General features: G+C 48.0%; 1 protein-coding gene across 3 annotated transcripts in view; it reads left to right on the top strand.

Annotated features, from left to right (window-relative positions):
* Nucleotides 1-23,160, top strand: part of Hk1 (hexokinase 1) — a 72,094-nt gene that overhangs the window by 5,898 nt on the left and 43,036 nt on the right. Inside the window, exons 1-2 of one of the 3 annotated variants that reach the window (XM_048809755.1) lie at nt 7,557-7,573; nt 12,827-12,989. In XM_048809755.1, the coding sequence (XP_048665712.1) occupies nt 12,848-12,989 (142 nt within the window). In that variant the 5' untranslated portion in view covers nt 7,557-7,573; nt 12,827-12,847. Of the gene's footprint in view, nt 1-7,556; nt 7,574-8,241; nt 8,258-12,826; nt 12,990-23,160 lie in introns of those variants that run through there. The other 2 variants (XM_048809762.1, XM_015500551.2) reach the window with 2 other exon arrangements.

Below are 23,160 nucleotides of genomic sequence, written 5' to 3'. Positions count from 1 at the left end.
CCAGGGTTGCTTAACCAGAGAGCCATATCCCTAGCCTTCTAAATTTAATTTAATTTTGAGACAGGGTCTCACTAAGTTGCTTAGGGCCTCACTTGCTAAGTTGCTTAGGCTGGTCTTGAACTTGTGGTCCTCTTGCCTCAACCTCTAGAACTGTTGGGATTACAGGCATGTATCACCATGCCCTGCTCACTTTCAGAATTTGACACAATTATAGTTACATTACACATTATATTACATTATGCCCCTTCCATGCCCACCTCTGATCCCATTCTCTTTTCTGTCTAGAGGTGACCTCTGGACTGAATTTGTTTATCATTTCCATGCATGTTTTTATATTTTCAGTGCATATGCATGTATCTGTGAACAGTATATAGTATTGCTTTATATGGGCTTCACCTTTTTTTTTTTTGGTTGTTGATTTTTTAAATTTATTTTTTATTCTAATTTGTTATATGACAGCAGGATGCATTATAATTCATATTACACATATAGAGCATAATATTTCATATCTCTGTATAAAAAGTATATTCACACCAATTCATGTCTTCATACATGTATTTAGGGTAATGATATCCATCTCATTCCACCATCTTTTTTACCCCACGCCCTCTCCCTTCCCCTCCTAAACCTTTGCCCTATCTAGAGTTCATCTAATCCTCCGATGTTCCCTCTCCCAACTCCACTATGAATCAGCCTCCTTATAGCAAAGAAAACATTTAGCATTTGTTTTTTTGGGATTGGCTAACTTCATTTAGCATTATCTTCTCCAACTCCATCCATTTATCTGCAAATGCCATGATTTTATTCTCTTTTATTGCTGAGTAATATTCCATTGTGTATATATATATATATATATATATATATATATCTATATATATATATCTATCACATTTTCTTTATCCATTATTCTTTCTGAAGGGCATCTAGGTTGGTTCCATGTTTAGCTATTGTGAATTGTGCTGCTATAAACATTCACGTGGCTGTGTCCCTGTAGTGTGCTGTTTTTAAGTTCTTTGGGTATAGTCCGAGTAGTGGGATACCTGGGTCAAATGGTTGGGCTTAACCTTTTTAAATGATGCTATCCTGAATGTGTTCAAGCATTTTTTTTTTTTGTACCTAGTATTGAACCCAGGAGCATTAACCACTAAACGACATCCCCAGCCCTTTTTTTATATTTTATTTTGAGGCAGGATCTCGCTGAGTTGCTTAGGTCCTCGCTAAATTGCTGAGACTGCCCTTGAACTCATGATCCTCCTGCTTCAGCCTCCTAAGCTGCTGGGATCATAGGCGTGCGCCACCGCTTCTGGCTGCATCTTGTATTGCTTAGTGTCATGTAAAAGTTTTACAATTGATGATATACTGTATGTCTCCTTTTCCCAATTTACTTTCAATGTCTGTTTTTGAGACTTTTTCATGTTCATCCTATTAACTCTTATTAATTTAAACTGCTGTGTGCTCTTACATTGTGTACATACTCCACAGTTAATTTATGCATTCTTCTTCTTCTTCTTTTTTTTTTTTTTTGGTGGTGTTGGGGATTGAACCCAGGGCCTTGTGCATGTGAGGCAGGCACTCTACCAACTGAGCTATGTATCTTGTCCTTATGCATTCTTCTTTTGATGGGAACTTGGGTTTCTAATTTTTCAGAATAACTTTATCTCTGAACTTTCTTTGAAACGACTCCTTTGGCGCTGGCGCACGTTTCTCTAGGCTCTAAGTTGCATGCTTTAAGCTGCGTGTCTACCTTGGACTGGAGTTACTAGGTGCTGGGGTATGTGCACCTTGTCATCTGTAAGACTTTGCCAGATTGTCATCCTTGATGGCCATACCTTATCACACTGCCATCAAAGGTGTTTGTAGGTTGCCACTGTGCATGCCAACCTTTTGTAAGGTCAAATCTTCACAGATTTGTAAGTTTTAGAGTCTGTTTCCTTCCTTAGTAATTTCCATTCACATCGCAGGCATTGGGGCTCAGTTTAAAATTAACCCATTTTCTAATTCACCTTATCAAACGGCTCTTGTTGCAGAGTTTTTCAGAGTGAAGTTGACAGCTCTCATTGTGAGCCTTGTGCTCGACTGCTGGCTGCAGCTGAACCATTTGTACAGTTTTGGCTGGGGGTGGCTGCCAAGGAGGGCTGGGGACAGCTCTCTATAGCCCCTTGCATTCTAGGGCGGTGCCTTTAGACTTTTCTGGGAATTAAATGCACTCATACACTTTCGCTTCTGCGCTCTCTCTCTTCCTGGGTGGATCGATCCTAGGCAGAGAGGGCTTATCTGTCCCTTAAATGTGCCCAGCTCTGTTCAGAGAAAACCTAAGCCAACAGCCTTTCTCAGGCTATCTTCCGTAAAAGGAGAGGGTGGCTGCACCCCCCACCCCCTCCCTGTGGCTGAGAAAACTGAAACGTGAAGTCTGCATGTTTGCAAACAGAAGCTGAGCTGTCCTTGTGCAGACAGAAAACACCCTCGAAGATTCACCTGGAGTCCATGCCCATTCCCATTTGGGGCTCCAGGTGCTGAGACCTGCCGGGGATCTAACAGGCAGGGAGGATTGCATGCCTACTGTGTGCCTTTCCTTTTTCTTATTGGGGCTCTTGTTTAATCATTAGTAATAACGAATAATAATCGAGGCCAACCTGTAAGATATGTCATATTTACTGCCATGTATCCTGCTAAAGGCATTATGAGCATTAGCTTGTCTAATCCCTATAGAGTATTGAACTCAGGGTCACTTAACCACCGAGCCACATCCGCAGCCCAGTTTTGTGTTGTATTAGAGACAGCATCTTACTGAATTGCTAAGCACCTCACCATTGCTGAAGCTGGCTTTGAATTCATGATCCTCCTGATTCAGCCTCCTGAGCTGCTGGGATTATAGGCGTGTGCCTGTACTCCCGGCTCCCCAGTACTTTTTCATACTTTATTTTAGGGCCTCGGTAAGTTGCTGAGGCTGGTTTTGAACTTGAGATCCTGCCTCAGCGTCCTGAGCTGCTAGGATGACAGGCATGCGCAACTGGCTTCTACTTTATTTTCAGTGGGTCTGTAATTCACATGAAATGAAATTTCCCATCTTAAAGTGTGCAGTCAAGTGGTTTCTAACACATTTGCAAGTTTGTGCAACCGTCTAGTTCCATCATGTTTTCATCACCCCAAAAAACGAATCCTGTACCCATTAGTAGTCATTCCCCATTCCTCCCTCCCCCAGCTCCTGGCATCCACTGATCTGCTTTCTTTTTTGTGCATTTGCCTCTTCTGGACGTTTTGTATAAATGGAATTGTACAAAATGTGGCCTTTCGTGTCTGGCTCCTTTCCCTGGGCCCACAGTGTTCAAGGTACAGCCACCTGTGCATGTGTCGGTGCTTCAGTACTCCACCGGGGCCACATGGCACATTTCATTTGTCCTGTCATGGTTCGTTGATGGACGTGTGGATTGTTTCGTCCCTCAGCTTTCCAAATCCTGCTACGGTGAACATTTGTGTGTGTGTTTTTCATGTGGACGTGCGTTCCTGTCTCCTGAGTAGATGTGTGGGAGTGGAATTCCCAGAGAGCTCCTGCATTTAACCCTCATGACGAAAGCATCATCTCCACTCAGAACTGAGGAAACCCAGGCCCCCAAGTGGTGGTGTGCCCTGTTGATCACAGTTCACAGTGACAGTGACCAGAGTGCTCCTGCCACCCCCCTGACTCAGAAACCCGCATTCTTTCCATCATGTTACACTCAACTCTTTCATTTTGCTGTTTAGGGAGATATCCAAAGGGGGAAAGACTGGGCGGGGACAGGCAGAGCTGGCTCAGGGTCATGCAGGAGCCCTGCTCCTTCCCAGCACCGGCTCCGTCCCTCCGCCCTGTGGCTGTGTTGGTGGTCCTCTCCACTTGGGAAGGTGGGATATTTTAAGTCATTTACAGTGAGATGGAAGGGATTTGCAGTTTTTCAGATTTCTTCCTGTTCCTTTTTCGTTTGTCCCCTTTTTCATTTGAAAGAGGACCCCCAGAGAGGACAATACTTAACCCAACCCCCACTGTCAGCCTCACTGGCCATGCTGTAAATAATTAGTGGCCTCACCCATTGATTGACACATGGGGCCTGCCTTCACTGGAGACCTCATCTCTCTGATGGATCCTGGTGCCTTCCAGGACCTTGTCTGAGTGGGCATGGTAAGTGGAGGAGACCCAGGCCACTGCTGTGATGGACACCACGTCACCTTTGCTCAGGTCTGTTCCATTTACAAAATGCTTGATTTAGTAAGATGTTTGATCTGGTTGAATCCTTCCAGTGACCTTGGATGTAGGTATTTTTTCCCTGCCTCTTACACAGGGGACAGGTGAGGCTTAGAAAGTGGTGTTGACGTGATCTCGGTGATCAGAAAGCAGTGGGCCTCCTTGACACCAGTGGGCAGATGTCACTGTGCATGGAGAGCTAGAACTATGGTCCAGGGCTTCAGAGTCTCAAAGCCATTGATGGGATTTATGGCACGCTACCCCAAAATATGACCCGCTGGCATTTGGAAAGACAGCAGAAGCCAGAAAGTCACTACCACCTTGCCCCGCCCTTGTCCCTGAGGCAGGTCATAAAACCCAGGAAGGATTTTTTTTTTCTGACTTTCCCCTGAAGTCTTAAGACACAGCTTCTTTTAAGATCTGGAGGAAAGGAGCCCCTCCCCCCCATCTCTGAAGAAACAGGGACACCAGACAGAATCTGAACAGGCAGGTGTTGCTAATCACCCCCAGTTTATTACCAATGGACCAGACCCCCTTTGAGCAATTATATTTCTCCACAGTGGTCCTTATCTTCACCAAACCTGGCATAAAAACTGCACCAGTTTACCTGTTTCTTGGGGTCTTCCTGTCCTTATTAAGGATCCTGTATTATATGAAACTTTAATTTGTGTGCTTTTCTCTTGTTAGTCTGTCTTTTGTTCTAATGACTTCAGCCATGAGCTAACATGGGAAGGAGAGATGTCTCTTTCCCCCTGCACCATATTCTGCATTACAGTGACTTCGCAGGAGAAACCGTCACCCAAGGCCGCCGCAGCGGAGATGTATCTGAAATGCCAGAACCGTGCTGGCCAGCGCAGTGGCCACCTGCCCTATGTGGCTGTTGATCATTTGAAATGTGCCAAGTCCGATTTGACATGCACTGTTGAGTGTGAAATTCACACAGGTTTTCCAGAACTCAATGTGACCAAAAGAATATACAGTAGCCATTGATGATTTTTAAGTATTGATTGCATGTTGAATCGTATTTTGGCTGTTGGAAAATTAAAAATTACCTTATGTGGTTCATATTATATTCTGTTGGACAGGAAACTCTGCTAGACAATGAATTTGATGGTTCAGAAGCCTGAACAGAGACACACTCTATTTTTTATTTTATTTATTTATTTTTGCAGTTCTGGGGATTGAACTCAGCCTCGTGCGTGCTGGGCAAGTGCTCTACTACTGAGCTACTTCGCTAGCCCAGCCCCCTGCATTTACAGCAGTGGGTTCCTAAGGGTCTTTGGGCCTCAGTTTCCTCATCTGTAAGGAGGCTGGAATCCATGATCTCAAAAGGACCCCTCCAGCTTGAGTAGGTGTTGTTAGGTGGTCATCAAACTCTGTGGGCCTCTGTTTCCTTATCTGTCAAATGGGATAAATGATTACTACCTTGTTATCTACCCACTTATCCAATTAGAGAATGGACATGGAAGTGCTTAGAAAGTGTACAGAGCTGTGCCGGGTGTTGCTGTCACTCACTCAGAACACACCTGAAGGCACCTTGAGCAGCCAGGTGAGGGATGGCAGCTCTCTGTATAACCAGAGCCCTGAGCCTAGGCAAGGATCCTGGGTGCCATTCTGCCTCTGCTTCTGTGTGTGAGAGCTCACGGGCCCTCTGCATGTCCATATCCCCTGGTCGAATGGCAGATCAGATACCACCATGGAAGCATGTTGCCTGCATTCTGAGGAACCCAAAGTGCTCTGGAGCTGGTGTGTCCGCCACATGTGAAGGCAGGAGGAAATATCCATGTTTGACACTTGCCCAGAGTCCTGGAGGCAGTGCAGCTGAACGAGGCCCACGGGCTTTGAACTTGGGCCTGGTCCACCCCCACCACTGTCGTACCTGGGTCCCTCAGCACGAGGGTCTGGTTTTCTCATAGCGAAGGTAGGCCTGTCCGCACTTCTGATGTCCTCCTTTTGCTGGGAGGGCCTGGGATATTGGAATTGTGAATCTGGAGGCTGGCCTCCTCCCACGCTTCTACATGGGAGGCTGAGAATGAAGCCGGCAGTTCCTGCCCTGCCACATTCCAGGGCTGCTGCTTCCCCTTGACGCATGGCAGCCTCCAGTATTTTTAGCTGGTTCAACGTGACAGCTTTGTTCTCTTCCTGGGCTGGGGCATGGCCACTCTCACCCGCCTGGAAGCTCATATTAATGGGTGCCAAGGTCACCTGGAGGACCTTGGGGCTGACCTCAGGGCCTTATTGGCAAGAGGAGTCTGAGAAATAAGGCAAGGAACACCGTCGGCTTAGGCCTGTGCTGCCCGGTGGCTCTGTACTCGGGACAGTTCTGCTTAACTGTGAAAGCTGAGGTTCCTCTTATGTAAAACGAGGTCACAAATGGCCAGCTTAGAAGCTGTGCAGGTTTGCACCAGGGCAGGGTGACATGCCCAGTGTGAGCCTGGCCACATTCTCATTCCTAGAGCCTCAGTGTCCTCATTGGGAATGGGGATCTTGCGTTCCCCCCAATGGTTTGTGTGTGAACAGTTGCATGAATGGGGGCTGTGGGGGTTGGGGGGCTAGTCCACAATCTTTGAAAGGGAACAGTCGAGATGCATGGCAGTGTGATAACAGGTATGCCTCACCTGGGAGAGGAGCTGAGAGAGGAACCACCTTGGCATGGCAGGCGAGTGCCTAAGGGGTCTTTTTTTTTTTTTTTTTTTTTGCTTTGGTGATGTTTGTCCTGAGTCTTTCACTGAGGCGCCTCTGCAGTGGAATTTATTTCCCCGAGAACACTTCCTTAGGGGACCTGCAGATAATTTAGCAGTCTCCTGCAAGCTCAAATATGGACATGAGAATCCTGATTATCTTTAGGGCCCCTCCTGCCCTTCTGGGCCTCTGCCAGCAAGGGGGATGCTTTGAGGGGAAGGAAGGGGTTCTAGGAAGGCGCCGGACTCGCCGCACCCCAGAGAGGGCCTGGTGTTGGGGGTAAGGGCTGGGCCGTTTGGGGAAGAGGAGTCATTAGGCCTTATCTGAGCCAGCAAGCCCTCTGAGACCTTCCTGGGCTAGGCGTCCCAGAGGTCTCCCTCCCGCCCAGCAGAGGAGCCACCCAGCTCAGCCAAGGAGCACCACGTGGCACCATCCTCAGGACTCGGGGGCACTCAAAGGGCCCAGGAGGCTTGGCCCCTGCACCCCGGGCACTCGTGGTTTAGCAGGCGCCCGGGCCATGCATGTGTCCCTGCAGCACCCAAGAAAGACACACACCACAGTGAGTCCACTGGGGCCCACCGCCTCCTCCATGGTGGGCACCTAAGGCCAAGGGGATGCTGAGGAGAGGAGCGCACGGTGTGGGCGGGGCGGATTATGGCAGCTGCTCTGCAGAAGGTGAGTGTGGAGGGGGCTTTGAGAGGAAGGAAGGTCAGAGAGGCCGTTGGAGGGTGGCTCTGTGAGGAGAGACCATGAGGGTGAGGAATCAGTGTCGGGGCCCTGGGCGGCACACCAACTCCTGGGAGTTGCTAGTTGCTGCCCAGGATACCTCCCTGTGGCCATCTCTTCCCTGCTCAGAGACTGGCGACCAAGAGCAAGACAGAAACTAGTGTCCCTGGCTGCCACCGCAGCAGTGAGGTGAGCCTGGGTAGCTGGAGGAGCCCCGTGCAGGCAGGAAGAAGAGTCCAGAGGCCCTGGGCGGCACCATCCTCAGTGGAGGGCCTGTGGGTTGGGGCTCAGCTTCCTTCCCAGGGTCATTTGAAGGGGGACAGGATCAGGCAGGCAGCCTGATCCCAACTGGAGGCTGAATGAGCCCTCCTGTGTGCCTTCTGTGTGGCACTGGAGCCTGGAGCTGTGGCACTAATGCCTCTCACATGCCTGTGTCTCGCTGCTCCAGGAAGCCCCCAGCCTGCTTCTCCCTGGCTTGGAGGAAGGAGCACAGGACCAGGAATTGGGGACCTTGGTGTCCGCCCCAGTTCTCTCACCAACCAGCAGGTCACCTCTGCCAACTGAGCAACCTCTCTGACCTCCTTGGAAGTGACAGTGCCTGCCTTGCTTCTCCAGATAGGACGGGAAGGACCGGTAGGTGAAAGTGCTGAGCAGAGTAGAGGCCTCTCTAGATCAGGTCACCGGACACACCCACAGACCCTGAGAAGACTGAGGTGCTGCCCGGATGGCACAGCCAGAAGCCAAATGCAAGTGTCTGCATTGTCCCATCTCTGTCCTGACAGCCAGGCAGGCGGGGTCTTGAGGAAATCTTAAATGTGACTCTTAGTGCAAGCCTTAGAGGCAGTTTGCAGAGGAAGTAGGAAGGTGGAGTTACGGAGCAGGTGTCTGTGATGTGATTCCAGTTTTGTAAAACAAAATTTAAAAACTCGTATGTGTATGTGTGAATGTTTAGCTGGGAAACTGGTCCTACCACAAAGCTCTTTTGGCAGGGACATATACCTGGGGGGACTTGGGGGAAAATTCATCCTTCTCTCTTTTATGCATTGATGTGCATTTGAATATTGAAATAAGTATATTACCTTGATTGTTTATTAAAAAAACAAACAAACAAGAAATCAGTGCAAATGTTTCAGAGGAATTTTGCCAGAATCTTCCATTTGCCATGTTTCAGGCACCTAACTGTAGTTTTCTCTTCTACAGAAATGGGTCAATAGCATTTGTAATGATGCATTTTAAAGGCATTTATGTAAAAGACATTGGGGACATATGATTATGTGGCCCAGGGGTGAGTTAGAAAATGATATCAATGCTTATTTTGCTCTAGGCACATTATTAAGGTCCTTCCCATATTCCTCGTAGGTAGAGTTATTATCATTTCTATCTTATAAAGTGAGGAAAGCAAGACTCAGAGAGATTGAGTAACTTGTCCCAAATCACACAGGTGATAAGTGGCAGGTCTTGGATTTGAACCCAGCTATTTTTGTCTACCCCTCCCCACCCCCCACCCCTCGCACCGTTCTTTCCAACTCGTGGGAGAGAGTGGAAATGCTCAAGGAGAAGCCCCAGAGAGGGGTTATAAGACCTGGAATCTGGACCCTGCTGCTACTTAAAAACCATGTGACTGAGCATGACTCATGGGTTTCAGTTTCCTCTCTGAAATGGCGATAATGCCTTTCTCACCGATCCCAGTGACAGGAGTAAAGGAACTAGCATATTCAGATACCTGCTTCTTGTCTGGCACTTGGCATCTGTGAGCTCTTTTCATCTTTTTCTGTGAAGTTCAAATGGGGTAGAGCGTGTGACAGTCTAGAGTGGAAGCGACAGAGGCTCTGCGCATTAGAGTGGTTATGAATGGTAGTAGGACCTGCTCTCGCCTGGCTCAGTCTCCTTGGAAAGGGAAGTGAATCTGATGTTGAAACATCCACTCTGCCCACAAGCTAACAGCCTATTTAACTCTTCTCTGTGGCTCCCCAGCTCCCCGCCTTCCTTTGCAAGTGAATGTTTTGCTCAGAAAGTTCACTGGAGCCAGGCATGGTGGTGCACACCTATAATTCCAGTGCCTCAGGAGGCTGAGGCAGGAGGATGCTGAGTTTAAAGCCAGCTTCAGGGGCTGGGGATATAGCTCAGTTGGTAGAGGGCTTGCCTAGCATGCACCAGGCCCTGGGTTCAATCCCCAGCACTACATAAGAAATATATCTGCACCTGGGGTGGACTCAGCAACACATTATGCACTTAAAAAAATATACAAAATAGAGCTGGGGATATGACCCCGTGGTTAAACACCCCTGCGTTCAATGCCTAGTCCCACAAGTTTATTTGAGAAACTTGTGCTGAGCAGCTTCAGTCCCGCCTGTTGCTCTGCCTCCTTGACCCTCACACAACAATGGCTGAGAAGGAGTGAAATTTTCCATGGCCGTGCCCCTTTCCTGGAGGTGACAATGCCTGGTTGCCAGGGGTTACTGGCACGCCTGCCACCACCAGCCAGCTCGCCTGGGCATGTCCAGTCTTGAGTTTCTTTCTTGTGCACATTCTCTAGGGACAGGAGGTGGGGCTGGGATTGGCACCGCAGTGTGTGTGAGTGGAGCCCAGGGCGGGCCGGTGGGTTCTTGGCTGGACGGCTCTGGGCCAGGGACCTGGCAGAGAGAACACAGCCCCTCTGCCGATGCCTCCTCTGCCTAAGAGCTCGGAAGCTGCTGAGAGCTTTAAGGCCCTCTTAGTCTACAAGAAATTCTATATATACATATTTTTTTGTACCTGGGATTGAACCCAGAGGGACTTAACCACCGAGCCACATCCCAGCCCTTTTTGTATTTTACTTAGAGTCAGGGTCTCGCTGAGTTGCTTAGGGCCTTGCTAAGTTGCTGAGGCTGGCTTTGAACTTGTGATCCTCCTGCCTCAGGGAGCTGCTGGGATTACTGCACTTGGCATGAGCAGCATTCTAAGGGGAGAGACAGAATGGTGGAAATGGGAGCGAATGTGTATGTGGTGGGAGGAGGGAGCAGAGGAAAAGAAAACATCTGGAGATCTGTAGAGAGAATAGAAATAGGAAAACTGCAAGGGCCGTGGACAAAGCTCCCAAGCCCTTGGCCCCTTCCCACTGGGGTTCTTACAGCAAATGTGCTGGAGTGATCCCCTGACTCCTCCCTCTACCCACCACCCATTCCCACGTGCATGGGGGTGGCCAGGCAGGGTGTTCAGTGTGGAGCTGGTGCTCCTGGGAGTTTCTGCCGTGTGCCTTGACTTGTGCTGATGCTTCTGGGCCATTTAGCGCCTCACAGTCCATAGGGCACGCATCTGCCGAGTCCTGCACCAGGAGTTGCCTGGCTTGAGGGGCTTGTGATGATGCATGCACCTGAGCAGGTGGGGCTTCCTGCTGCCATGACAGCTGGTGCCTGGGCTGCCTTCGAGTCCCATTCTGCTTTTCCCCTGGGGCTTCTGGGCCCTCGTAGGGTGGGACTTAGCTGTCTCACAATGTCAGCGTTCCTCTGTGTGCTGACCTGCGCCTTGAGTGAGGAGGCAGGTGGCTGTGGAGCTACGGAGAGCTCTGCCTTTTCTCCCTGTCTGGCTAGAAAACCCCAAAGCTCTTCTTAGCTCAACTCTTCGCAGAGTAGGAGCAGGACCTCGCTGCCCTGGCTGTGTGCTTTGAACCAGTCCCTTAGCGTTTAGGAGCCTCTGTTTCTGTATCTATAAAATGGGGCTTAGGAACTTCTGTCTGACAGGGTCGTTTTGAAAGTTAGATGATATACTGGATGTGAAAGCACTTGATAAGTAAACATAATTATACAGTATTGTTCCAGCAGCCAGTGTGTAGTTCCCCTTCTGGGCCAGGCAGCTGGGGGTGGGGATTACAAAGGGCTGTTCCTGGGGAGCTCACAGAGGAGAAGGGCGTGTCCACGATCCCGAGGTAGCCTGAGGAGTGTGGGAGTGACAGTGCCCGCAGCCTTGAGTGGCAGTGTGACTTTTTGCAGGGTCTTGCTCCTGCTCAGCCGTTGTCCATCTGGAGACCCCTCGGTCTCTCAGGAGCACCATCTTATCATTGGGTTCTCATTAAAGACATGCCCGGACTCACCCTGCTTGGGATCTAGTCTGAATTTGTTTATACAGCTCTTCAGGCTCTGCCAGATTTAGCTCTTGACAGTTCGACCAGTGACCTCAGTACACTGTCTGCTTGATCCGTGTTGAATAGCAGGCACCCAGTAGGCGCTTCTCTGGGGAGTGCTAGGGAGCCCAGGACCTTGTGCATGCCAAGCAAGCAATCCCCCACCTTGCCACACCCAGCCCCCTCCCATTAAACACTTCCCGAGAGAGTAAGTGGGAAGGTCCTATGAAGGAAGCACAGCCAGTGACAGCCCAGGGGCCTGAGGTTAAGAGGAGAATGGGGGACCCAGGAAGAGGAGCAGTTTGGGTCAGCTCTGTGGAAGGGTGTAGGGATGTCTACTTGGAGGTATGGGCATGTTGGCCCCAGCACATGGGCATGGGGGCTGTCTCCGTATATTCTGAGAGTGGGGTTAAGGTCTTTGTGCTCTGGACCCATCACCCCATGTTCTCTGAAGGTCCTAGTCCCTTGGCTACCATTTTTCTTTCTAGATGTCATGCCCAAGGAAACCCACCAGTACAAGTATCTCATGTTAATGATAGTCGCTGATGTTTAGTGAGCACTTACTGTGTTCTAAGTGCCTCTCTGTCTCATTTGATCTTACCAAACCCTATGAGTTAGGCTCTATTTATTATATCAGGTTTTCAGTTGAAGAAACGGAAATTCACACAACTTTTAAGTAAGAGAGTTGGGACTTGAATCCAGGTGGCTGACTCTGGAACCCTTGTTCTTAACCTCTGTGGCACTGCTGTCCTTAAGGAGCCAGCCACCTCTCACAGTGTTCCTTGCGTGGGAGGAGACTTGCCTCCGTGGTGTCCTGGGGGACTGACGGGCAGTTTCTATGTCATATTCAAGGGCTGGAAAAGACGGTGGAATTGTCTAGTTCATTTTGCGGTGAGGAACAGGGGCCCGGAATGTTTGCAAGCCTGCTCTGGATGGTATGGTTGATGGCAGCTGAGTGGCCTCGTATTGTGTCCCGTGCCTGCAGGAGCTGGATTGTCTTGGGTCCACAGGTTCCTCACCCTGCCCTGTCCTCCATCGAGGCTGGAGCTGATAGGACCTTCCACAGCCGCAGCCTCACTCTCCTTCCCTCTCTCCTCCCCCAGATTGATAAATATCTCTATACCATGCGGCTCTCCGATGAAACTCTGATAGATATCATGACACGCTTCAGGAAGGAAATGAAGAATGGCCTCTCCCGGGATTTTAATCCAACAGCCACGGTCAAGATGTTGCCAACCTTTGTAAGGTCCATTCCTGATGGTTCAGGTGAGTCTCTCACCCGGAGAATTGGCTCTGAGGGCTGAAGGTTCTCTGGAACCGTCCTGCCACCTCTATGAGTTCATGCATGCATTCATTCATTCATTCACTCATTCACCTGCCCGTCATCTGTTCTCCCATCTGCTCATCCACTGGTCAATCCAGCCATTGATTGACTGATTGATTGGTTGACCCATCCATCTGTCTGTCTGTCCTCCTATGTCTACTGAGCATTTACCATGTGCCAGGCACTGGGGTTACCACTTTGGACAAGGCTGACCTTCCCTCATTGGTCTGTTGGTGTGGTGGCTTGTGATGCTTTGAAAATATCGTGTTTTGGATTTGGTGGAAAGCTCTGTGGGTTGCTTTTATGTCTCCAGAAAAACCAAAGGTTTGTTTTAGGAGAATCTCTCCATCAGGGCACCAAGCCCACCTCCCTCCCTGTGGAGCCCCAGAAAAGTAGCAGTCCTAGTGGCCAGGTGGGTCTTGGACCCAAGTGGGGATTCGAGTTTGCCTTTGAACTCGTCCCCTAGATGCTGAATCCAGGCAGCCTCAATGTAGAGAAATGAAGGATGCAGAATTGAAAAACAAAGTTATCCTCTTAGTCTGCGTCCCTGTGGCTCATGCTGCTGAGGGGTGCCCTGAGGATTGTCAGTGCCCCTTCCCAGAGGATGGCATCAGCCCCTCCCTTGGCTCTGGTCTGCTCTGTGGATTGTCTGTCCAGCCAATCCTCAGTGGTTGGTTTGCAGAGGTGGGTTCTGAGCCTTGGCACTTCGCAGAAACCCTGTTGGTGCACTAGGCTGGAGTCCACCTGCTGCATGTCATGGGGAGGGAGGTCACGAGGAAGTCAGGTTCCTCTGGTGAGTGCACACCTGGGAGTGCGTGACCTTCACGCCCCACTCTTGTTCCTGCTCTGGGGGCTTTTGTTTAAAGCAGCTTGTGTGCAGCCTGCAAAACAGACGCCAGGAAAGCCGCAGGTGTTGCTGTCATGGGCTGGAGTGGGAGAGTCCTGCTCTGCCGACAGCTGGCCTGTGGAGCTCCCGGGGCAGTGTGGGACATGGGAGGGGTGCATGCCGTTTGCTGTGTGGCTGTGGATGGGCTTTACCTCGTGCACACGCATTGCCATTGATACCTGTGACCTTTCTTTAGCTATTCAATAACAGACTGTCCTTTTGTTTACTTGTAGGTATTGGTTACTAGCAGTTTAGCTTTTTAAGAAGTCCTGAGTGGGTTCTGGTCAGCAGTGTGACCTGAGTCTGGTGTGCCCTGGGTGTGTTCTCATGCCTGGGTCTAGGGGAGGTAGACCTTCTAGATTAGTTGCATGTTTTCCCAGCCCTGGATGGGAACACAGGAGCCTTCCCAGGACTAATGGATTGGCTGAGAGAAGTGGTGGAGGAGGGGAGCGCTGTGGGCCGCCCCAGGGGAGCTCCTGCTTGGGCTTGGCTTGGGAGATCTCCAAAGGATCCCGGCATGCACCTGGTCCTTTGTGAGCAACACATGGAAAGAGGAGGAGCAAGGTGCCTTCCCACCAGCTTGGCTCCCAGGGTTCTGAGTCAGTAGGGGGCCTTCTCCCTTATTCTTCCCATCAACCATTTCCAGGGTCGAGGGTCTCCAACTGTGCTAGTAATCTAGCCATTTGCCCCCTTTGTTGTCCCTCAAAACAAGGCCCAGAACTAATACTCTTTTGGGAAATATATCTTCTAGTTCCCTCTTAAAGCTTCATAGTAGAGCCAGCGTGGTGGTGCACGCCTGTAACCCCAGTGGCTGAGAGGAGGCTGAGACAGGAGGATCATGAGTTCAAAGCCAGCCTTAGCAACTTAGTATGGCCCTAAGCAACTTGGTGTCTCTAAACAAAATACAAAAAAGGGGCTTAGGATATGGCCTAGTGGTTAAGTGCCCCTGAGATCCGTCCCTGGTACCAAAATAAAAAAAAAAAAGAAAGAAAACATAGTAGATATAACTTACTAAAGGGCCTGAGAGCCCTGCAGGACAGAATCCTTTAACTTAACATCTGCTGTCACAGTTCATCTATTTTGAAACACTCATTCTTTTGTTAAGTTTGACTATCTCTGAAATCAGGAATATTTTGTTTAATTATTGCACCTCTAGTTGTTATTGGCCGCAGTTTTTCTCTGTTAATGTTACCTCAAAATAAAGATGTTTCTCACAATCAGTGACTTAAATATGATGAGCATGTGGTTGTCAGCCCATACTGGGGACACTGTCAGAAGGCTGTGGAATTGGAGCCCGTGGCCTGGGCCCTTCTTTTGAGCCTCTGTCTCCTCCAGTGCTGATGGGTGCTGTTTAGGCCTCTCAGGAGCACCGACTAGTATGGAGAGCGAAAGAAGAGAAGGGGCAACACCAAAACTCTGAACCCGAGGGACCGACCCAAGCCCTGTGTGCACAGCAGGATGGGTTCCTGGAGCTTGTACTGAGGACGCCAGTCACTGGACTAGGCCCACACCAGTGACCACTCCTTAAATTAATCACATCTGCAAAGCCTCCATTTCCACAGGTAGGGACTTGTTAGGACTCCAACAGAGCTTTTAGGGGAACAATGCAATTTAAAACAGACCCTATAGCCTTTCTCCCTGTGACTGCTCCTGATTTTCATGGATGGGCTCAGTTCATAGGTCCTGGGGCCCACACTCTGCTTGGAATGGTCCCTGCAGCCACCAAGACATTGCTACTAATGCGAAGGTCTCAGATACCTGATCCCAGTGTGATCCCTGCCCCTTTGTGAAGGAAGGGGCTTCCCCCACACTTTGCCCTGGCTCGGGGTTCATCCTCCAAGAACCAAGAGGTCTCCTGGAGTGATCAGAGGCAGGTCTCTACTCGGATGCTGTGTGCTGGTCCCTTTTTGAAGCGTTAATCACTGCTTCCACTGTAGTAATTAGTCAGCAACAGAAATAGTGATAATCCCAAACCACAGAAGGACAGATAGAGCTCATTGGTGGAAAAATGCTCCAGCCTGTGAGGTGAAGTTGGGATTTCCAAGGCAAAGGAGGAAACAAACCTTTCTCCTCCCACTGACCTTGACCCTGGTGGAATGGACTCAGTTTTGGAATGCTAGGGATGCTTCAGAAGGATGTGTGAAAACCTCTGATATATACATTCTGATATGTATCAGCCCATTTTCCCGCTTTGGCCATTATGGACAATAATTTTTTTCTGGGTACACTTTGCCGGTACACTTTGCGACTGTGCCTCATTCATGAAACCTCCCTTGTTATCTCCTCTTATTTATCACTAGGTCTATTGTAGCAAGCTAACTTAGGGTGTATAAAGTTGGGCATTTCTTTGTTTCTCGTTTATGGTTTCTAGCATGTTCTTTACCAAAGGAGAAGCAAGCAGATATTTACTGGAAGTTTTGGGATGTCCCATTATCTTTTTTTTTTATGCAAACTGAATGATTTATATTGTGGTCATAGTTATTTTGGGGCCCTGAATATAAATAGTCCTGTGTTCCAGCCAAAGGAAGAAAAAGTCTTCCCTTTTCTTCCTGTGGTGTTAGGTTGTCTCAGTTTTTCTGCCTGGAAAGATGGTTGGCGTATCCCAAAAGGTGCCTCCATCTGAAATCTGCACACCTAGTAGTGTTCTGGTGTTTTTTTTTTTTTTTTTTTGATACTGGGGATTGAACTCAGGGGCATTTACCACTGAGCCACATCCTCAGCCCTATTTTGTATTTTATTTGGAGATAGGGTCTCACTTAACACCTCACTTTTGCTGAGGCTGGCTTTGAATTTGCAATCCTCCTGTCTCAGCCTCCTGAGCCTCTGGGATTACAGGCGTGCACCACCGTGCCTGGCTTCTGGTGTTTTTTGTTTTTATTTTTAGTTATAGATGGACACAATACTTTTATTTTATTTTATTTATTTTTATGTGGTGCTGAGTATCCAACCCAGTGCCATACACAGGAGAGGCAAGTGCTCTACCACTGAGCCCTAGCCCCAGCCCCTCGGGGGGGTTTTGATGAAGGTGTGGAACTCTTGCCAGGGGCTGGATTGCAGTAGCAGGGAATGCCGCTGGAGCTCGTTGGCAGCGCAGGGCAAAGGTAGGCACTTCATGAAGGTAGATTTCTGTTTACCCAGTATTCCAGTGCAGGCCCGCACTCGAGAGACATCTGTCCCTGTGTTTGTTTTTCATTATTTGCTGGTAATAATGGCTATCGTTAGAAAGGAGAGAGTTGCCAGGGCCCTTCAGAATGTTTTGTTTAATGAGCCTTCTCTTGAAGAACTGTTGTCCTGGCTCAGTGGGAATGGGAAATGTGGGGAGAAGCTGCAGACAGGAGGCCCCAGGAGCCAGGAAGGCGTTTTTGAGACCCCAGATTTGAAGAGGAAGTTGGAGGAATGTCCACTGCTACAGAAAGAGGTTTAACTTGTCGTTAAAGGGGAAGAAGTAAATATAACAGAAATATAAAATGCTGGATCAGTCTCTGGCGCTTCCACTCGCTGTCTGTCTGTCTGATCTTGGGGAAGCCACTTCCCTTCTCTGAGTCTCCATTTCCTTATCTGTAAAATGGGCCTGAGGGCTCCTGCTGTCTCATGACCAAGTGAAAATGCTTTGGAAACTGTCATGTACTGTGAGAATTATAGGGGGTCTCATCATCAATGTGGCTTATAACTGGCTTTGTAAGAATTCCTGGGGGGCCTTTCCTGATCAGTGTGGATAGTCAAGAACCCCTCTCCTTGGTCCTAGGTGTGTGAGCCAGTCCCTGGAGGAAGGGTGTAGGATTTTTAGCAGCTCACTGGCCTCTCTGTGATGTTATGGGAGAAGCCTGTCTTACCTGCACCCGAGCACCCCGCCTCTGAGCTAGCCACAGGAAGTAGGGTGAGCTTCCAGGCTGCAGTGTTGGTTCCTCTGTAATGGGGTGACTGTCCCCCTTGGCTGTGAATTGGGATCCAACCTGAAATAAAAGGGATGATATGTTCCCTTTGTTATAGAGGGAAAGTGGGTATTTGGGGAGAACACCTTCCCTAAAAAAGGAATATTGGACTCGAGAGCCTTCTGGTTGTTGCTGAAAGAATTTAAACCAGTTTAGGCAAAAATGGGAAAATTCTAGGTTGGAGAAGTCTAGTGTCTGATGGCTTCTGGGTCCGGGAGCTCCCGTGTCTCTCCCTCTGGCAGCTCCTGTCCTTGTATCGACTTTACTCCTGATACCTTCCCCTGACAGTGGCAGAGGTGATCCCTGAAACCCTAGGCTGATATCTCTCTCTCTCTCTCTTTTTAAAAATTTTTAAAGATGGACACAATACCTTTAATTAATTAATTAATGTATGTATGTATGTGGTGCTGAGATTCTATCCCAGTGCCTCACACATGCTAGGCAAGTGCTCTGCCACTGAGCCACAGCCCAGCCCTGGGCTGACACCTCTTATACCCTAGCTAGTGATTCTAGCCAGAGAGCTTCCCTAGCACCCCTGATGGCTCCAAATGCCCCTGGGTGACTCTTGATGCCCTTGGTTTACATGCTGGTCCTCTTGCAGCCGCAGCAGGTGATTAGCCCCACCCCCAACCCCAGGAAGCGGCTAGATATTCAACCAAGTTTACCAAAAATCTTGTGGACCTTTCCAAGGTCATTCTTTGTGTCCTCTAGGAGCCAGCCGTCCACCTGCTGATTGCCTTCTTTTTGTGGGGCTGGGTACTCAGGAAAGGAAGGCTAGAGGTCACATTGCCTTTCCCTCCAAGTTGCTTCTCATCTAACTGAGGAAGATAAGGCAGACACATAAAAAATAATAAGCATCGCGCAGGCCTGGCCATAAACGAGGCATTGAGCCTGTTTGGTTGGAGTTTCCTTATCCATAAAACCCGGGAGGTGAGTTAATATTTGTCTAGTGTTTCCTAAGCTATAAAAGTGACTTTCAGAAGAGCTGCAGCCACCCTTCTTTAGCAATCACAGAGCGTGTCTCAACTGGGGACACTGCTCAGGGAGGGGTCAGGAGCTGAGAGAGACCCCTCCTCACTGCCTTCCGAGGCTGTGTACCAAGGCCCCTCTGAAGCCCGTCTCGCCGCCTGCTAGTGTGTGAAGCATCTGGTTTGTAGCTTTGTCCTGGCATCTTATAGCCACCCTTTCTGCTCTGTCCCTAACTCCCTGGGACCCCGCTGACCTGGGCTTGTTTAGAAAGGCTGAGCAGACCATAGACATGTGGGCCAGCCCCGTGTACCTGCCTTGCCTGGGCTCCTCCCTGGTCTCCAGCCAGCTGAGCTCAGTTTTTACTTATTCTGCTTTAGGCCTGGGAATCTCTAGAGGTTCCTGGAGGAGAAGCTGAAAACTCTTAGCTGCTGTGTCACCCTGGGCACTACTTTCCAGCCCCAGCACCTGGACCTTGAGTGACAGGAAGCCTGCTTTGTCTAATTTATCCGAAAATGAGAGCAGGCTGGTGACTGAGGCTTCCCATGCTATTTTGAAGTTCTGATGAGGCTAGGGATGCGCTCAGTGGTGGAGCGCTGGCCTAACCTGTGCAGGGCCTTGGGTTCCTTTAAAAAAATTGAGGTTATGATGAAAAGCCAGTGTAAAACATGAAACAGAACTTACTTAAAATAAACATTCAATGGTGAAGGAGTTAATTAAATAAAAATGTTAAAATGAAAAGGTCCCATAATGCCATCCTGGCAGAGGATTCACTTTGGTGAATTCCCTGAGCCTGAGTGGTTTCTGGTTGTTTACCCGATTGAGCTTTTTCATTATCTTCATTAAAGAGCAAAGCCAAACCAAATGAAAAGCCTCAAGGAATTGTGGCTGTTGAGGAGCCCCAGAAAAGAATCCTAACCATTATTGTTATGCAGAAATCTCACTCTGGTCCTGTGCTTGGGGATCTTTGTCCTTGCGATCTATTGAGGAGGCAGAATTTGTGGTTATGAATTTGGGCTTTATTCACATGCTGACATTGCCACTCACTGGTTGTGTGCTTGGGCAAGTTACCTAATCCCTCCCTGCCTTTCCTTGCTTATCTGTAGAATGGGCATCATTCTCCCATTCATTAGGCTGTGAGGATGAAAATAAAATGATGCATATAAACTAGTTAGTGATTGGTAGAGAAAGGCCCCCAAAGTGAAAACTGATGGTAAAATAAAGTGTTTTGCATGTGGTGGCGCGCGCCTGTAATCCCAGTGGCTCCGGAGGCTGAGGCAGGAGGATCGCGAGTTCAAAGCCAGCCTCAACAACAACAACAACAACAAAAAACCAAGGCACTAAGCAACTCAGTGACACCCTGTCTGTAAATGAAATACAGAATATGACTGGGGATGTGGCTTGGTGGTTGAGTGTCCCTGAGTTCAATCCCCGGTTTGGGAGGTAACTGAGGATTGAACTCAAGGGCACTCAACCACATCCCCACATCCCCCGCCACCATGTCGACAGATGAAGAGTTTTTTTATATTCTAGTGACTCACCTGCTTGATAGGAGCCACTTTGTACTGAATTCAGGTTTTTAACCTGATGGTGTTATAAGGTCCATGAGGTTAGGATTCTAATGGGAAACCTAGGAAAAACCTTAAACTGATTTGAATAATTGGGGATTTGGAGTTTACACTGGGGGTGTGGCTCAGTTGTTAAAACATTCCTTGGTTCAACCCCCAGTACTGCAAACCAAACCAAAAGAAACCCTGTCATGTTAAAGCCAGACGGAGGATCACATATTATATGATCCCATTTATCCGAGACGTCAGAATAGGGAACTTTATTAGTGCTTGCTTCGGGACGGGGAGTGACTGCTAATGAACACAGGGCTTCTTTTGCAATGATGAAAATTTTCTAAACTTTGTAGTGATGGTTGCATACCTTTGTAAATATACTGAAAATCACTACATTTTAAAATGGATGAATTGTTTGATACAGGAATTATATTTGAATAAAGCTGTTTTTTAAAAACCAACCAATGGCATAACTGCTTCTTGCTTCATGAATCACAAGCCAGATGTGCCTTTGATGAGGAACAGGCCACTGATCCCTGTGGTCAGGCAGCTAGCAGAGTGCCCTGGGGGCTGGGCGCGGTGATGCACGCCTGTCATCCCAGTGGCTTAACAGGCTAAGGCAGGAGGATCACAAGTTCAAAGCCAGCCTCAACAACTTAGCAGGCCCTAAACAACTCAGGGAAACCCTGTCTCTAAATAAAATATAAAAAAGGGCTGGAGATGTGGCTCAGTAGTTAAGCGCCACCAGGTTCAATCCCCGGTACAAAAGAAAGAAAAAAAAAAAAAAAGCAAGCTGTTCGGGTGCCAAGGGCAAATGCTGAGAATTCTTAGTTACAGTCCTTCCCCGTGGAACTTGAGAGGGAGCCGTGAAATTAGTGCAGGAGTCCTTCATCCCTTCACACCTTCATTGTTGAGCTTTTACTATGTCAGAGCTCACAGCTTAGGTCAAATACAGAGTATGTCATCGGGATAAAAGAGAATACTTTTTTTTTTTTAACAAAAAGCAACCATTACTTACAAAAAAAAAAAAAAAAAAAAAANCAACATTCCAGAATCAAGATTTCTACCTTTTTTTTTTTTTTTTTTTTTAAATTTTTTAATACTTATTTTTTAGTTTTCGGCGGACACAACATCTTTGTTTGTATGTGGTGCTGAGGATCGAACCCGGGCCGCACGCATGCCAGGCGAGCGCGCTACCGCTTGAGCCACATCCCCAGCCCCTCAACTCCAACCTTTACCATCAATCGTTTTTTGGCAAGGGTGCCAAGACTATTCAATGAGGGAAACAACACATGGCATCGAGACACTGAATGTCCACAAACAAAAGAGCCAGGTTGGACCCTAACTCACACTATATACAAAAGATTAACTCAGAATGGATTAAAGGCCTAAATGAAAGCTGAAACTATAACACTCTTAAAAGGAAATACAGGTATGGATTTTTGTGACCTTGGATTTGACCATGGAGTTAGATACAGACCCCAAGGGCATGAACAACAAAATAAAAAGTGAATAAATTGTACTTTATCAAAATTAAAAACTTAGTGCATTAAGATGCTATCAAGAGGGGCTGGGGTGGTGGCTCAGTGGTAGAACACTTGCCTAGCAGGCATGAGGCACTGGGTTTATCCTCAGCACCACATATAAATAAATAAAATATTAATATTAAAAATATTAAAAATATATTAATATTAATTTTTTTTAAAAAAAGATGCTCTCAAGAGCCGGATTTGGTGGCACACACCTGTAATCCCAGTGACTTGGGAGGCTAAGGCAAGAGGATCCTGAGTTCAAAACCAGCCTCAGCAACTTATTGAGGCCCTGAGACCCTGTTCCAAAAAAAGGGATGGGGGATGGGGATGTGACTCAGTACTTAAGCACTCCTGGGTTCAATTCCTGGTACTGGGGGGAAAATGCTGTCAAGAAAGTGAGAAAACAATCTACAGAAGGGGAGAGAACATTTTCAGGTCATAACTAGAATATTTAAAGAACTCACAGCTCAACGTTAAACAGACAATGCAACTGTGAAAACAGGCAAAGGGGAAAATAAATAAATAAAAATGGATAAAGGATCTGAACAGATACATCTTTAAAGATATACCAATGGCCAATAAGCATGTGAAGAGGTGCTTAATATCCTTAGTCATCTGAGAAATGTAAAACAAACAAACAAAAAACAAAGTCACGAGTGTTGCTGAAGATGTAGAGAAATTGGAAATGTCTTACATCACAGATGGGAATGAAAATGCAGCTGCTTTTGAAAACAGTGACCATTTCTCAAAAAGGTAAACATGATCTGTCATTTGACACAGCAATTCTGCAGTGACTACGTGTGTTCACACAAAACTCATGTACACCAGTGTTCATAGCAGCTTTATTCATGAGAGGCAAAAGGTGTAAGGTGCCCCGTGTCCCTCGGTGGATGAATGGATAAATAACATGTGCTACATCCAGACAGCGGGGCATTATTTGACCCCAAAAGGGAATGAAATACGAATACATACAGCAACAAGATGAGCTTCAAAAACATTTTGCTCTTAGTGAAGCCCTGTCTCAAAATTAAAAAAACAAGAAACAAAAAACATGGAAAAGGCGGGGCTGGGGATGTGGCTCAGTGACTAAGTGCCCCTGGGTTCAATCCCCGGTACCAACAAAACAAAACACGCGCTCCCCCCCCCCTCCCACACACACACACACACACACCCCTGAGGTCCAGAAAACCAACAACCCAAACATTTTACTAAGGGAAAACACCAGTCATGAAAGG

The sequence above is a fragment of the Marmota marmota genome, unplaced genomic scaffold, assembly GCF_001458135.2.
Source record: "Marmota marmota marmota unplaced genomic scaffold, marMar, whole genome shotgun sequence".
Lineage (NCBI taxonomy): Eukaryota > Metazoa > Chordata > Mammalia > Rodentia > Sciuridae > Marmota > Marmota marmota.
The sequence above is the reverse complement of the archived record's forward strand: the minus strand, read 5'-3'. Positions and strand labels throughout refer to the sequence as shown.